At 39.9% G+C, this 15,756-nt stretch overlaps 2 protein-coding genes across 3 annotated transcripts; both read left to right on the top strand.

The window, feature by feature from the left end:
* On the top strand, positions 1-4,726 carry LOC135615500 (putative methylesterase 11, chloroplastic). 2 transcript variants are annotated; one of them, XM_065114087.1, is made up of 5 exons: positions 1-515; positions 2,369-2,605; positions 3,369-3,512; positions 3,919-4,050; positions 4,148-4,726. In XM_065114087.1, the coding sequence occupies exons 1-5, from the start codon at positions 120-122 to the stop codon at positions 4,433-4,435; spliced, it is 1,197 nt and encodes a 398-aa protein (XP_064970159.1). In that variant the 5' UTR covers positions 1-119; the 3' UTR covers positions 4,436-4,726. The 2 variants fall into 2 exon arrangements, with proteins under 2 accessions (XP_064970159.1, XP_064970160.1); XM_065114088.1 differs by lacking the exon at positions 3,369-3,512.
* Positions 4,727-6,029: 1,303 nt separating this feature from the next.
* Positions 6,030-14,857, top strand: LOC135615499 (protein SPIRAL1-like 3). The gene is made up of 3 exons (XM_065114086.1): positions 6,030-6,183; positions 13,378-13,614; positions 14,541-14,857. Exons 2-3 carry the CDS (start codon positions 13,393-13,395, stop codon positions 14,619-14,621), a joined length of 303 nt encoding a protein of 100 aa, XP_064970158.1. The 5' UTR covers positions 6,030-6,183; positions 13,378-13,392; the 3' UTR covers positions 14,622-14,857.
* The last annotated feature ends 899 nt before the right edge of the window (positions 14,858-15,756 follow it).

Below are 15,756 nucleotides of genomic sequence, written 5' to 3'. Positions count from 1 at the left end.
CGGCGCGACAGTTGGTTTTCTCCGCTGGACGCCGCGGGCGGAGGAACGCCGACAACGAGGACCCTAGAATTTAGTCTTGGTGAACCCTAGTTCTTCGATCCTTTTCCCATGCGAAGGCGATGGGAGCTCTTGTCTCGTGCTTTTCCGATGCCGGGGAGGGGAGACGGCCGCAGCAGCAGCGCCGCCGGCAGGCGGTGAACCCCCCACCGGGCCTGTCCGCGGAGGTGGCGGCGGCGATTGGGCTCGCTTCGAACGACCGGAGTGGCAAGGCACGGTCGTTGAGGAAGGGCCGCGGCGAGGAGTTGCTGACCCACGAGCAGGCCCTGGCGGCGGCGATCCTCTTGCAGCAGAGCAGCGGCGATGGCACCGGCACCGGGACCGTGCCCTTCGATAGGTCGACGTCTCTGAGATATCCTGGCCATGGTCAGAAAAAACAGGGTCTGCCTAGGAGCTCGAGCTCGAGGCCGCGGTCTCTCGCTGATCCGGTCCTGCAGCCCCAGCAGCTCGTGAATCAGGTCAGCACCATCACCTGGCCCAATTGCCGTCTTCTTCTTCTTCTTCTTCTTCTTCTTCTGATTGTATCTGAATTTGATATGGTAGGCGTATTATTTTTTAATCGATAAATTATTTTATGTTAAGTGTTTTGTTGTTCTAATTGGACTATGAAGATAAAAAAATAAGTTGGAACTCGAGGCATGCTTGGGACATTGAAAGGGTATTACCTCTAAACGCAGCATATGTTCAATTGTGCTGGGATTTGCCACCATTTTATTGGATGAATACCTTCTTTGATCTCTCTTAACTAATTAATACTTAGTTTATTAATTAACTTCTGATGTGAACATGGCTTGTACTTGTTTTCTTTTCACACATTTCTTGACCTGGGATTTGTTTGACCATGAGAGGTAATTTTCTTTGAGGAAAGATAGCAATTTGGAAGAGTAGGAGTTATGCCACACATTTGGGCACATGGAGTTGAGGATTTAATATTCCAGACCTAGTGATTGATTTAAAATTCTATAAAAGAAAATTATATGGTTTCACTAATAATCATACTAGAAAAAAGTTGTGGAGCCTTAATAAAGACTTTTCTCATCAAAAGTTTGGAACTTGACTTGTTATAATTGCTTGAATTCCAAAATAGACTTTTGCTTTTATTTGAAGATTGAAACTATCTGGTCAAAGATAGTGCATTCTTCTCATTTGCACAATCCTCCTCATCATGATTTCTTTATTAGATGTTGAATAACTGTCCTTATTAATTTAGTTCTATTGCTGGTCAGCAAAGTCCAAAAGAAATGTCATTGTTGATCTTTAATCTTGGTCAAATGCTTGCTTGATCAAGACAAAAGATAAGTTCATATGAGCTTTGGCAAAATACCATGAACAGCCGATCCATTGTTTGGTCGAGTAAAACTGCTGTTAATCACTCTATCAAGCATGAAGCTTCAATATCTTTTGTGTTAGTTGCATATTTCAAACTATCATCACCAAGTCCTTGTGGTTATGATTCTAAGACTATCTCTGTTGTTTGCCTTAGCATACGGGAAACATTTAGCTAAAACAAATGTTTTTCTTAATATGAGAAAAACAAATGTGAAGAAAAACTTTTTCTTAGCCTGGTGAAATAGTATATTTTTAAGCAAGAGATTCTGATACTTTAACAACACATGGTCTGTTAGTTTCAGAAGGTTACTGCCAGTATTGTGTATATCACAAGCTTTGTTAAGCACATGGTCTTCTTGTGGCAGCAAATTATATTAGTTGTTTGATACAGTGCTCTTTTACAAAAAGAGATAATAAATTATTCTGGTCTTTTGCAGGGTCCTCCCTTTTGTCAATGATCTTTTTCATTTATGACCATCTATTCATAGTTTTTCCTATTTCTTCAGGTTTTGGTTAACATATACTTGTCTATTATCTTCATCTTATTATAGCCTATTAATAAACATGCAAAGAAAGTAGGTAGTCACATGCCTTCCCTTTTTGCCTTTATTCTTTATGTTACAGAATGTTAAAATATTACAGTATAATCCCTGTCTGTACCTTTCTTTGCTAGAGCTAGTTGACCCATTGTGCCTACAGATACTTAGTTGGCCTTTTTATCATAAGCTGGCTGGGTTATAGTACTGATGGATTCGTCACATCTTCTATTGACAAGATCATCAGAGGACTAGTCCCTTTGAATTACTAGGCACTAACATAGCCTCTTATTAAAGAAACTTGCTCATCAATGTATAATGATGTAGCAATGAAAACAATCCAAGCCACTTAAATAAGACCCATAGCATTTATGGTAAAATATTAATATCATTAATTCGTTATATTTTTATTGTTTAACTTAATCTTAGTTCTTTTTCTGAAACAGGATCTAAAGATTGATAACTTGGAGACCAAGCATTTTGTTCTCGTTCATGGAGGTGGCTTTGGTGCTTGGTGCTGGTATAAAACTATAGCACTTCTAGAGGACAGTAGATTCAAAGTCAGTGCTATAGACCTCACAGGTTCTGGAGTTAATTCTTTTGATACAAATAAAATTACAAGTCTTCCAGAACATGTAAAGCCACTTACTGATTTCCTTGAAACACTTGGAGATCTAGAAAAGGTGTGTACTCTGCTTATTTATTTCAAAAGAATTTTTTTCATCTGTGTCTTAATAAGCTCATAAAGTTTATAAGGGTTCATTTTTTCTCATCATGCCCAAATTTTGTTTCTATCTTTTTTAAGAACATCTATAAATAATTTTCTTTTTCATTCTTATTACAAGAAAATACATCTGCTTAGTCTTTCTATGATTATCATTAAGATCATAATCAGAGTGCGCCATTTGTATCTAGGTTCCTTCCGATATTATCTTATTTCATTATTAAATAGTTGCAGCAATAGGTTCTTTCGTTTTAATTCATCTACTCACTTGTCTGTGATGAATTTAAGGAATTTGCTAAGATGGACATAGGTACTTATTAATCAGACATCTCAAATGAACAAGCAATAATGTTCTTTGAAAATATTTTGTAAGCTACACAGTTGCATGAAAACAGTGTAATATCTTTTTGGGTGACAATTTACCAGCCTACTAAGGCTACTGTAGACTTGATATTCTAGTGTCCAGATGAACTTCCTATCATCACTTAAAATAAGCTAAATACTTCAAGAATTTGTAGCATAATAGTTTGCTCAAGTTGTCTTATGTCTAAGTGCATCATTAATAGGTTCATGAGTTCATAGAACTTGCCGAACTTAATGTATCATGTTGGTTGATTATTCATGTAAACTGGTTTTCCTATTAAGCTAGAATCACTGTGTTATCTCAATGTCTCTCGTCTTGGAAGTGCTTCTTTGAGCTCAACAACTTTTAAATTTCTCAGGTGATTTTAGTAGGGCATGATTTTGGTGGTGCTTGTGTGTCATATGCGATGGAAATGTTCCCTTCTAAAGTTGCCAAAGCCATTTTTCTCTGTGCAGCAATGCCAACCAATGGCCAGAATACTCTTGATATGTTTTCACAAGAGGTTTGAATCTGTCCTTGTAACTTGTCCTGAAATAAATTTGACAAGTAGAGTAGAAATATATTTGAATTTTGTCACAAGACTTTTGAGACAGGTGCATCACTTCACCCCATTTTTCATAATTTGGTATAAGCACGATTTTGTATGTAACGATATATGAATTTTTGACCTTTAACAAGATCTTTACAGGTATTGGAATGTTGATTTGTTTGGCATGAAGTAAAAACATAACAAGACCCTAGAAATTTTAAAGTCGAGTCCCTGTGAATGAGCAAATGGCCAACTTAGCATGAAGAAGTAATAAAACCTACATGTACATATGTTTGACAAAACACCATTTCCTAATCTTCTTTTTTTACATTTTCTTTGAAAACTGGCATGCCAGTTCTAAGCTCCATTTCTACTGTAGGCAGGTATGAATGATCTTATGCAACAAGCGCAAGTTTTTGTGTATGCAAATGGAAAAGACCACCCTCCTACAGCTATTGATCTGGACAGGTCTCTACTGAAAGAGTTGCTGTTTAATCAGAGTCCAGCTAAGGTATACTATTACCGGTGTTCGAGACTAACCACACATTTAATCTTTTGTTATTTGTGCTTACCTTCATTTACTCAATTTCTCTCTTTTGGTTCTGTAGGATGTGGCATTGGCTTTGGTGGCCATGAGGTCTATTCCCTTTGCTCCAGTGTTGGAGAAACTCTCACTCACGGACAAGAATTATGGTTCAGTAAGGAGATTTTACATAGAAACCACCGAGGATAATGCAATACCCATTTCTCTACAGCAGAGCCTGTGTGGTGTCAATCCACCAGAGAAGGTTTTCCGGCTGAAAGGCTCCGATCACTCACCCTTCTTCTCAAAGCCACAAGCACTGCACAAGCTCTTGGTGGAGATATCATCCATCCCCTCGAGTCCGACCCAGTGAATCGTCCAATCACCATTGCTGCAGCCGATTGCCTAAATCAAACAAGACATCCATCACATGCTTTGACAAAAGGCACAGTCCAAAGTGTTCCAACAACTTGGACTCCTTGAATCGTGACGGCAATGGCAATCAGGCATCTTATGTTCTTGTCTGTACACCTGCTCACACCTATTTGTAGTCCTTTAACATATTTCCTCACATTATGCGTTAGGTGGTGAAGTTGATACATGAGAAAGGCATGAAAACTTCTATGATGAAAAAGGTTGATGGCATGTGATAATTCTTCTTTCAGCCCTATCACCATTGGAAGATCCCTTTGTTTGTGTGGATAATACTCAATCTGGTTTCAGGGTTTAATTGAAAAGGCCATCTGTTCTTTGTGGTCCGAAAGATTCAGTTGGCATGATTTGTTCCATTCACAGCTCAGATTGAACAGGAAGTTTGGTAGCATGTCTTCTTCCTCTCCAACTCCATGTCAACCGAAAGCATATCTACAAGAAATAGTACATTACATTCCTTAACCATCATCATCCTGGTCCTCATGTTTGCCCTTTCCTATTGCTTCTGGTTATCATGTCCTTATCAACATAATGTCACAACTATGAACTGTGGATGTGACACCAGCCTCATCATACATTGACCAAACTTTTCATAGTTCCAATTACGCTCAAGAATAACATTTTAATATGACCTCTTTCTTTAGTATCAATCACAGTTGATACCTTCGTATCAAACAATACAGAAGTTGAACAAACCTCCCGAATGAATCCATCGGATCGACATTTCGGGTTTAATTATAACTTCAAATCATCGAGTCTCTCACATGCTTTAGATTGATTTTTTTTTCATCTTAATTATCGTCATTGTTGTAGGATTGTTCTTTTTCTATCATCTAATTACCGTCCTCATAATGCAGAGGTATCGATCCGTGCAATATTTGGGGAGAAATGGGACATTTAGAATGAGCTGCCGAAATGTGGATGAGGTCATAACTGGACTATGGTGCCGGTAAACCACGGTCAGGTCGAGTCTAACCCGACCGACGAGCATCTGGTCCCCGCGCGTTTGCACGCCATGATCAGAGCGATCAGATCCGTCCGGTCGCGTGGGTACCAGAATGAGAACAATGGCGTCACCGTCAGATGCTCCTCGATCACTTCCCGGGACCAAACGAACTGGTGGATGTTGACGGGTACAGCGTGGGGAGCGCTTTTTTTGCGCGAGGGCGTATCCCCGCGTGTGGGACCCTGGGACTTGATCCGCTCCCAGTGTCACCTTCTTGTTCGTTACCCACTCCCTCACTCGTATGATGATTGGTAGCTTACGGTGCTTGCGTGGAACCCACCTGTGAGGCCCATAACTTTTTGGGATGTTCTTGTTAGCGGCTACGTAGAGCAGGTCGATACGGGTCCCACCTCACCGTCTTTGATTTATTCGGAACGAGCGCAAAACATTTTCGACCCGAATCTATACTCGTCTGCTGTGGATGCGTAGATCGCACAAGACTCGAGTGGGACCTACGAAAGGGCTTATGAATGCGTCGTCTGGTATGACGAAGGGTCAGTGTTGCATTACCAACCTTTTCGTTTATTTATCCCTCGCCACAAATTTTTGTTTTCATTCCGTCTATAAATAGCGGGAAAAAAGGGGGAGAATTCGATTCGCTTTCCGCTTTAAATCCCCCTTCCCTCTTTCTCTCGCTTTGCGAGCTTCGCATCGCCTCTCGGAGCGCACAGAGGAAGCGGGAGGTGCGAAACCCTAGCCTTAGACATGCGCTTCTGTCTCTTTAATGTCCTGTTTTTCTGCGTTGTTACTGCACTAGTGTCTTGATTGCCTTTGGAATAGCGTCGGGATCATTGCTTTTTAGCTTCCCTGTGCTTATCGCGACCCCTTGGGATCGTCCGCGGTTGTGCTGGTCTTTCTTCTCTCCGATCTAACGTTCCGTTGAGGCATTTCTAGCAAATCACCTGGTTTTTGGCGGTGGATCTTTGATTTTGCCTTCTCCGTTGGTTGATTCGGCATGGGAATTGGGGGCCGTACTGCGGGGTTCTCATTTCTTTTTATAATTGTTTTTCCTTTATTTCACATTTTTTTTCCTAGTTGTGTTCTTGGTGACGTGGTTATTAGGAGTTTCTAGGATGTTGGAGCGACAATTAATGGAAAATGACTGGAAACCATTTATTGGGTTAAGGTGACAAATATGTTATCGTTGAAGCCGTGTTTGAATTTTTGTCATCTAGATATATGGTATTTTTGGGCATTTCGATGCCGCCAGTATTTCTGATGGATAATTGATGTACCAAAGTACTGTTATGAGATATGAAATACGTGGTGCATGCTTTTCCAAATATTTTAGTATGATCTGCACAAGGAAAATGGAAGCAACTTTAGCAGGTGATGGCCTATTATATTGACGTTGAGGATCTAAAATGGAGATCAGATTTGGATCTCGAATTCTTCTGCATGGGGAATGATAGGCTGCATTGTGTAGAATTCTTCCGTTTTCTCTTCTTCTCTCTTCTCTCTCTATTCTAAAGCTGTAATAGTTAGGGCCAGCTGGGCTCTTGTTGGGGACTTATTTGGCCTTCTTTAGATGGAGGCACACTCTTTGTTTTATATGGGGAGGGGTGCCCTAAGTCCTTATTAAGGACTTTTCTTATAGGGTGTGCACAGTTAGGATTTTTCTTGTAGGGTTGCTGCACCCCCTTTGCTTGGTGGCTGCCCTTATTTGGGTAAGGCCTGCCCTAATTCGAGTCCTTTAGAACTTGGATTGAGGTGAGTGGGTTATTGGAATTTGTGCTTCACTTGGCCAAACATGGTAAAATGGCATTAAGATCATCCTTGATCATGACTCCCCTAATTAGGCGATTCATGTCTTGTTGAATCTTGCATTGAAACTCAACTTTAGTAGCTTTGGTGAACTGTCTTGTTGCACTTGTTTTCTACCCTTTGCATCCAATTCGAAAGACGATTTTGATGCCTTGTCGGGTTGTTGTGGATTTCTTCTCGACGATACTATTTTTTTTAAGGGGTTTCTCTTGGTCAGCCATTAAGTTTTTGATAGATGATAGTGTTTTGTTCGGCTCATCGTCTTACATCGAAGGCTCGAACAACTTTAAGTTCTCGATGTTCACAATTGAATATATCACTATGTAGGGCAGTAACTCGAGTTGACATGCATTGTCTTCAATTCGCCTCAGGACTTCAATGGTCCATATCAGATGTGCTTTAGCTTCTTTTTATCTCTTTTGAGTTGTTTTTTCCCATGGTGTAGCCATATGAGGTCTCTTTCATAGAATTGTCCTTCGACACGATGGTGATTGTGTTGTTCTTTGTATTTCTGTTGGCTTTATTGGAGTTGCTTCCCAACCACTTCATGCACCTTGTGAATGTTCTTGAATTGATCATAAATTTAGATCAAAAGGACTTTGAGATAAATAACCCAAGCATATTTTGTATGGTGATTTGTTGGTAGAACTATGTGTTGCTTGGTTGAAAGCAAACTATAAGTACAATAGGCTTTCATTCCTTGTTTTCGGACGTCAGTAGTTGTATCCTCGAAGGAGATGAACCATGGTGTGGTTCACTACTTCGGTTTGGCCATCGGTTTGCAGATGGAAAGGTGTGCTCTTCTTCAATTTGGTGTCCATTAGATCCAGAGTGAACTCCAAAAGTTGCTCAAGAAATGCTCGTTATGGTTGCACATGATGGAACTTGAAAGGTCGAAGCGTGTCCACATGTGTTGGAAGAATAATTGGGCTACTTCTACGGTGATTGTTTTCTTGCAAGACATAAGTATCACCATTTTTGAGAACTATTTGACTACCGTAAATAGATAGTTGTGTCCTCGTTTCATTATAGGTAGATCTCTTAAGAAGTCCATGGATATGCTCTCCCATGGTTGTGACGGAACGGGCAACAAAGTGTACAATCCTAATTTTCAATTGGTCGGTTTTGAAGTAATGCAAAGGAGGCAATCTCGTACGAACCAAGCCATGTCTTGCTGCATTCGGGGCTAGTAAACATGTCATTGTAGGTTTGTTAAAGTCTTGTTCAAGTTGAAATGTCTTGTGACTTTTGATGAGTGTGCTTTTCACATCCAATTCATGCGATTTGCTTTCTTCAGTATACAAAGCCAAGCATCTTTGGAGAGCAGTCCTCCTTGGAGCATGAATTTTATGTCAATTCTTGCTTTGACTTTCTTCATGATGTCTTTGAATTCTAGGTCTTCCATATACATGTTTGTATAATCCTTGTGTGAAACCTAAGTATGACCTGCATATGCACAAGCAAGCAAAGACTTGCGATAACATATTAGCTAGTTTCTTTTGTACTCCCTTTTTATACTTGATTACTAGGTTGAAATGTTGTAGATATAGCATCCACTTCATGTTTCATGTTTGCTGCATTTGGATTGTGTCTGAAGGTATTGAAGTGGTTGATGGTTGGTGTAGATGATCGTCTCCTTTCTTAGGAGATATACGTGCCTATGTTTGATAGCTTGGTGTAGCGTGAGCAATTTCTTTGTCATACGTGGGATATTTCTTTTGAGATCCTTAGAACATCTCTGAGCGATACACCACGAGTTAGCCATTTTGCATTAAAACAACTCTCATTGTGTATGGCCTCATTGTGTATGGCAATGCATCCGCCTCTAACTCGAATGGTGCTTCATCAAGAGATCGAACACCTTTTGCATGTGCTCAACATTCTCTTCTTGCGATTTGTTGCAAATGATGATGAATTCTCCAATATAAGGGCGTAACACATCATCATGAGTAGCATGAAGGTGGCCATTGCATTGCATAGACCAAAAGGCATCACCAACTACTCGAACAATCCTTGCCTTATCTTGAATGTTGTTTTCTAGGTATCTTCTCACATTCGAACTTGATGATATCTTGATTTGAGATCCAACTTTGAGAAGACCTTGGTAGGTTACAGTTGGTCTAGCAAATCATTGATTCATGGCAACGAGTATCAGTTCTTCATCATGTTCTTATTCAAGGCGTGATAGTTGATGCACATGTGCCAACCTTTGTCTTTTTTTAGCATCATCACATGAGCCGCAAGGGGAACTGCTCGGCTGAATGGTTCCACTCTCGATAAGCTCAACAACTTGTCTTATGATTTCTTCACTTTCCACGATTGATCTCCAGTATATGCTAAGATTCGACAAAGGGGCATTAGAGATAAGCTAGATTTCATGCCCCATTGTACATCATGGGGAAAGATGTTGCATTCTTAAAAAAGGTTTTGATACTTGTTGATGAGCTACCGTAGGCCTTTATCTTCTATGGTGTTATAGGTCAATGCCAAGGCTAATGCTTCTGTTGCTATTATAATCAATCGGATGAGCAAGAGCACAAACTTTCCGCATGCGTTCACCATCCTCTTTGCTTGGGTAATCGTCACTAGGTCGATTGGTTGTCCACTTCGATCCTTTTTTACGATGAACTTCTTTTCGTCCTATTGGAACATATATTGTTGCGATCAATAGTAGTAGATGGCCTTTCAGTCCTATAAGTATGGACTTTAGAAAATGATGACATATGTCAAGGGGCACCACCTCAGTTGTCACCTCGTCGATGTACTTGTTGGTGATTGTAAATTTGAATGTGCATTGGTAATCTATCCTCATCTCGACGTCTTTATGGATCCACCCCAACGGATATGGCTTCGAATGAGGAGTGGTCTCGAGTCTAAGTTTTTGCACTAAGCTTGTTGAGATGAGATTCGTTTGGCTTCTAGTGTTGACGATTGCATTGATGACCTTTTGTTTCACTCGGATCTTAAGATTGAGCAATTCTTCTTGAATTTTTGGATCGGGTGTTAGATTCGAATTTATAACCTTTGGTTTAGCCATGAACGATGAACTCAGATTCAGGTGTGAAATCGGAGCTAGTTCGGTTTGATCATCTCCTACTATTGTGATCATTGTACGTCGATTTTGATTGCTTGTCTTCCACTTCTTCCAAAGGAGTTTGGGGTGAACCTTTCAACACTTCTCTTGTGTATATCCTGCAATTTTACAATGATCGCAAAACAAATCATGTCTTTTGGAAGAAGATGAGGTTTTGTCACTCTCAGGATTCTTTTTGGCTTTTGGGTACTTCCCTTTTGCTTTCCCCGTGTTCTTCTCGATGCAGGTTCAATTCTTTTTCTCAATTGTCATTGCCATCACACTCGTCGTTGTGATGTTGTGAGTTTTGAGAAGGCTCAGTTCTGTGTTTATCTGGGCATGGAGGCCAACAGTGTATTCCATTATCATTGAGTGGTCGTTGAAAGAAATTTCGAGTGCCATTGCTTGTTGTCGGAACTTGGTGGTGTATTCTTGCACGGATTGATCCTTTGGTGTAGGTAAAGCCTCATCCTCTATCTTTCTTCGAGATACTCTTTTGGGTAGAATTCTTCTTATGTGAGTATTTTGAATCGTGTCCATGGCATGTCTTCTTCATTTTTGGTTCGAAGATAGGCTTTCCTCCATATGAGTGCGTGTCCGGTCAACTTGAGTCATGCAAGCATTACCCTATCCTTGCTGTTGTAGTCATATTGATCGAATAAGTATCAAGTTGATCTATCCATGAGTCTAATACCTTAGCATTGAGGGTATGTTGATGTGACATGAAAGGGTTGGGTCCTTGTTGGAATGTTCTGTTCAGCAACAACTTCTTGTGGCTGTGTGTGTATCTTGGATGGAGACATCTCTCTTCTTTGCTATGATGTTCTTCATGTGATCATTCATCACTGTGGGATTGAGGGTATGTCGATGTGAGGGTAATACCTTAGCATTGAGGGTATGTCGATGTGACACGAAGGGGTTGGGTCCTTGTTGGAATGTTCTGTTCGGCAACATCTTCTTGTGGCTGCGTATCTTGGATGGAGACATCTCTCTCTTCTTTGCTATGATGTTCTTCATGCTATCATTCCTCATTGTGGGATTGGTTTAGATATCCATCTAGCTCATGACAATCTCCATCTACTAGGTTAATATTGTCATTTGGGCAGTGAGGTCAGCCAATGTCGTTGGGTTGTTGGTTGCCATCCCGTCTGTGTTTCTTCTTTTGGGTGATTATAGCATGAACTCCAACTTCTATAGTTCTTCGCTTGATTCTTCGTGTCCTTGTCTCGTTGTCACCATCCAGAAGATTGTTGTTTTGATACCACCTGAACTGTATGGGGTTTGGGTTCAATAATCCGTCGACTTGATAACACCTTTCGGATGGAAATTTTGACATAGGAGAGAACTAGTGTAGAAAGCCCAAGCGTAAAACTGAAAGAAAAAACCTTTATTGTTTGTAAAGTCAAAGTACTAACCACAAGACTTGAAATAATGAAATAAAAACATGATAGAAAGCTTATATATACATATGAATGCAAGTTATCTTTAGACAACACTTGGGTGCTCTCACTAGTTTGTGTATCGTTGTCAGTTTTGGTCTCCTCTTTCGTTACTGGAGCCTCCTCCTAGGGTTTGGACAGTAGGCAGCAGGCTTTGGGTACTTGCAGCAACTAGGCAAAGCTTTTGACGGGAAGCTTTAGTTACTAGAACTTGAGTAAGAGGCTGCGGTCGGAAGGATGGGTTGCATCATGCAGAATTCTTCCCTTCTCTCTTCTCCTCTCTTCTCTTTTCTATTATAAGGCTGGAATAACTAGAACCGACCGGGCTTGCTGGGGACTAGTTAGGCTTTGCTTGTAGGGCGTGCACAGATAGGATTTTCTTGCCGCACCTCCCTTGCATGGTGGCTGCTCTAGTTCGAGTCCTATTAGGACTTGGATTGAGGAGAGTGGGTTGCTGGAATTTAGGCTTTGCTTGGCCAAACAGGGTTGAATGGTGTTCAGATCGTCTTTGATCAATAACGTCCTACTCTTTTAGCTAATAGGACACAGGAGTTTTCAGTTATTTGGATATTAGTGAATGGTGTGTCAGAATTTTATATCTGTTCTTTAATATTCTTTTTAGAACTGTTTGTGTTGAGTGAGCCTTGCAATATGGCTTAGACTGTCTTGGACTTCATGATTTGTTCTAAATGATGGTTACCTTCATCCCCTATAAGCCTTGTATATTTAAATTTTAGTATTCAAAAACTTCTTGGTGCACACAAAGTCAATGCAACATTGCAAAACTTGTTATCCACGCACACATATCCGCCAATCATTTGACTACTAGTGGGAATTAATATCTCCAAAGAGAAAATAGAAAACAAGAGAGAAAGATGATGATTTAGTCTGTCATCAAACCAAAGCATTTGTCTCTTTTATATATATTTATAGGACTAAAATAGCTAATCTTACAATGAAGGCGTCATTGTGGCATTTTAGTATGCCTATAATGGCTATTGAAAATGCTAGAACAAGCCAGTTTTGCCCTAGGCCACACATAGTTGATAAATCTCCATTAGAGTTGGGCAAGTTAGGGTTTGGGTCAGCCCTATGCCACTTCATGTTAAAAGTTTGTTATTAATGTTATTGTCGAATCCACTTTAATCGTGACTGCCAATGGATACAGTAGGATCAAAGTTGTAGATCATGTATAAAAACTGTTATTTGAAATTGTTGGCTAAATTAATTGATTCATCACTCTTGAAATTATTCGACCATGGTATTTGAGGCCAAAATAAGCCACTTAAGGTTATGGTCACCTAATGAAACTATCTTTGTCCACATGCATGAACAAAAAGAGCAAATCTGTCACATGTTTTTTGTTTGTCCTCTATAATTGTATACTGGAAATACCTATCCAATGAAGGAGTTTGAGTGCTGCTGAGCAATTAAGTTTATCTTGTGGAACTATTTGAACGCTTGGACATCTGCATATCATCAACATTAGGGTGTCTCCCTGCTGAATTATTTATGGTTTGTCAAATTTATTGCTATTTTGATTTGTCTTCCTGTTAATGTACTTTTATTTTTCAACACTTGTGGCTTCTCAAAATTGGCAGCTTGTTAAGTAAAGAATGGGTCGTGGAGTAAGCAGCGGAGGTGGTCAGAGTTCTCTGGGCTACCTATTTGGTAGTGGAGAGGCTCCCAAATCTGTGGGAGAGACTGCTGCTCCAGCTCAGAAACCATCTCCACCACCACCAGTTGACAACAGCAAGCAAATTCCTGCAGGTATCCAAGGGAACCTAGCAAACAACTACCATCGGGCAGATGGGCAGAACACTGGCAATTTCATCACGGTATAATCTCACTGGCTCAAGTCGTTACATTTGCCTATGCCCCCAGCACCTTGGTTTCTGTTTTACGTCTAACTTTGGACCTGATTCAGTTGGTGAAATGATTATTATGTCACTGTGAAAAAGCAAAAATAAAATCGACCAAGTTAACAAATTCATTTGTATTCATCTAGAAAATTGAACCATGCCTTCCTTATAATCCTTGTTTATTCAACTTTCATGAAATTCACTAGCCACCCAAGCTAAAGTCAAGTTCAGGAAAGAGCTAGCATTGAAGTGGAGTTTCTCTTCTTTCACTTTTGATACACCAAGCAAGCGGACCACTTCTGGTGTACGTCCACTTTGGGTCCTCACCTTCATCAAAATTGACAGGTCCTAATGGAAATTCAGTTCTAGATATTAAATTTGAAAGCAACTTTATCGAGTCATGTTCTGTTCTTGGAGGTATTTGATCAGATACAAACATTGATAAAATTGCTTAGGTGTTGCAATATTGATGATGCTAAAACACTACTTAAATTAAAATGCTGTTAGTCTTATTCATAAATATTCCTTCTTGAAAAGTTTGTCAATTTGCAAGTATGGAGTAGGTACCAATATAGTTGTTCTGGGATACTACAAATTGATCCTTCTGACATTCAAATATAATTGTGGAATAAGTACCAATATACAATGTCAGAAGGATCATTGTAGTATCCAGACTAAGTGCCAATATAGTTGGTCTAGTGCATTTGCCTTCACAAGTAGAAACACCCTCCATGACAAACCAGACTTTTCCTCTTCATGCATTTACAAAGAAGTTGCCAGTATCACAACCATTGTACAACCAACTGCATCTCATCTATAGTTGCCTAGGAATAATGGTGGTGGGTGTTTTCTTGCCATGCCTCATACTGTTTGGAGCTACTTCTGACTTGCTCATCATGCAGGATCGGCCTTCCACGAAGGTGCAAGCTGCTCCTGGTGGTGGTTCTTCCCTAGGTTATCTGTTCGGTGGCGGCGGCAACTGATGATATTCTTGCTGCTTGCAGCAGCAAAACATCGACCGAAAGGAAAAATATATCTACTTGCAGCTGCTGGGATGAAAATTTGCAATTTGTAGCTCGTAAAAGACTCATGCTTATGTATTATATGTCCATTCAAGTCTTGACTGTCACCGTTGCTTTGAACAACAAACAGAATTCCTGGCTCTTCTATTCCGACCTCTAATTAATCCCGCTGGCTCCTTATGCCATTTCTTGCTGAAGGTAAACTATTAAATACCCCCTTGTGTTTATTCTGAAATCATATATTTGTTCTAGTTCTAAAATATGGATCTAGAGACGTGGTGTAGCTGCACGTTGCAGATGGATACAAGTTTAATATCAGCAGGGACACTATCATCTATAGAATTGTTTTTTTTTTTGTGGGTATGAGAATATATTTTGAGACTAGAATGATTTAAACGTAAATGAGATATTTAGTAAGCTTCTGATTCCCAAGGCATTGCCTTTCTTCCATTCATAAAGCTTATAAGCAAGCTCTTATGCATATAAAAATGTCGTACAATTTTTTTTTTTTTTTTTTGAACTCTTGTTTCTCTTGAGAAGTATCACAAAGCATTCAGAGCAGTCTTGACTCTGCAATGAGCACAGCTTGCGTCAACGATAGCATCCTTGAGTTATTCCTTAGCATATCAATCTCTTGAGTGCAAGAACAAGAAGATCATAATAGGAGTATGAAAGTGGCTAAGATGAATGGAGGATTGTCTTAAATGTCTTTTTTTTTTTATTTACAAAGAGTAAATAATGAAGATTAGATTTTGATTTCAAGGGTTTGCGATGATCTTTTGACTGCCTCTCATTCCGTTGCTGCCTACATATTTTAGTGCCAGGGAGTGGTCTACCACATCGGTTGACCGGGTTAATTGTCAAAATTATGTATATAATACTTATAACATGCCATTTCATTTCACTTGTATACAACGTAAGCAACCAAATTGGGAGATCAAATTGGGAGATTTTAGGACCCCCTGATGGTCAATTACATAAGAAGATGAGCGATAAAGGGATACTCGACAGTCTTTATGCTTTCTATGGTGTTTACCTGATGAAGGATAAGACATGCGTACAAACCATCAGTATTGGAGTTGTATTCCATCTCCCT

Source organism: Musa acuminata, chromosome BXJ2-6 (genome assembly GCF_036884655.1).
Source record: "Musa acuminata AAA Group cultivar baxijiao chromosome BXJ2-6, Cavendish_Baxijiao_AAA, whole genome shotgun sequence".
Lineage (NCBI taxonomy): Eukaryota > Viridiplantae > Streptophyta > Magnoliopsida > Zingiberales > Musaceae > Musa > Musa acuminata.
Note: the sequence above shows the minus strand (reverse complement) of the source record. Positions and strands in the feature narration are given on the sequence as shown.

Bases quoted from the DNA above. Each gene is read 5' to 3' on its own strand.
- LOC135615500 (XM_065114087.1), top strand. From the start codon at position 120: ATGGGAGCTCTTGTCTCGTGCTTTTCCGATGCCGGGGAGGGGAGACGG. The intron at 2,606-3,368 runs GTGTGTACTCTG...TAAATTTCTCAG, and splicing joins CACTTGGAGATCTAGAAAAG to GTGATTTTAGTAGGGCATGA. The intron at 3,513-3,918 runs GTTTGAATCTGT...TTTCTACTGTAG, and splicing joins TTGATATGTTTTCACAAGAG to GCAGGTATGAATGATCTTAT.
- LOC135615499 (XM_065114086.1), top strand. From the start codon at position 13,393: ATGGGTCGTGGAGTAAGCAGCGGAGGTGGTCAGAGTTCTCTGGGCTAC. The intron at 13,615-14,540 runs GTATAATCTCAC...CTCATCATGCAG, and splicing joins ACACTGGCAATTTCATCACG to GATCGGCCTTCCACGAAGGT.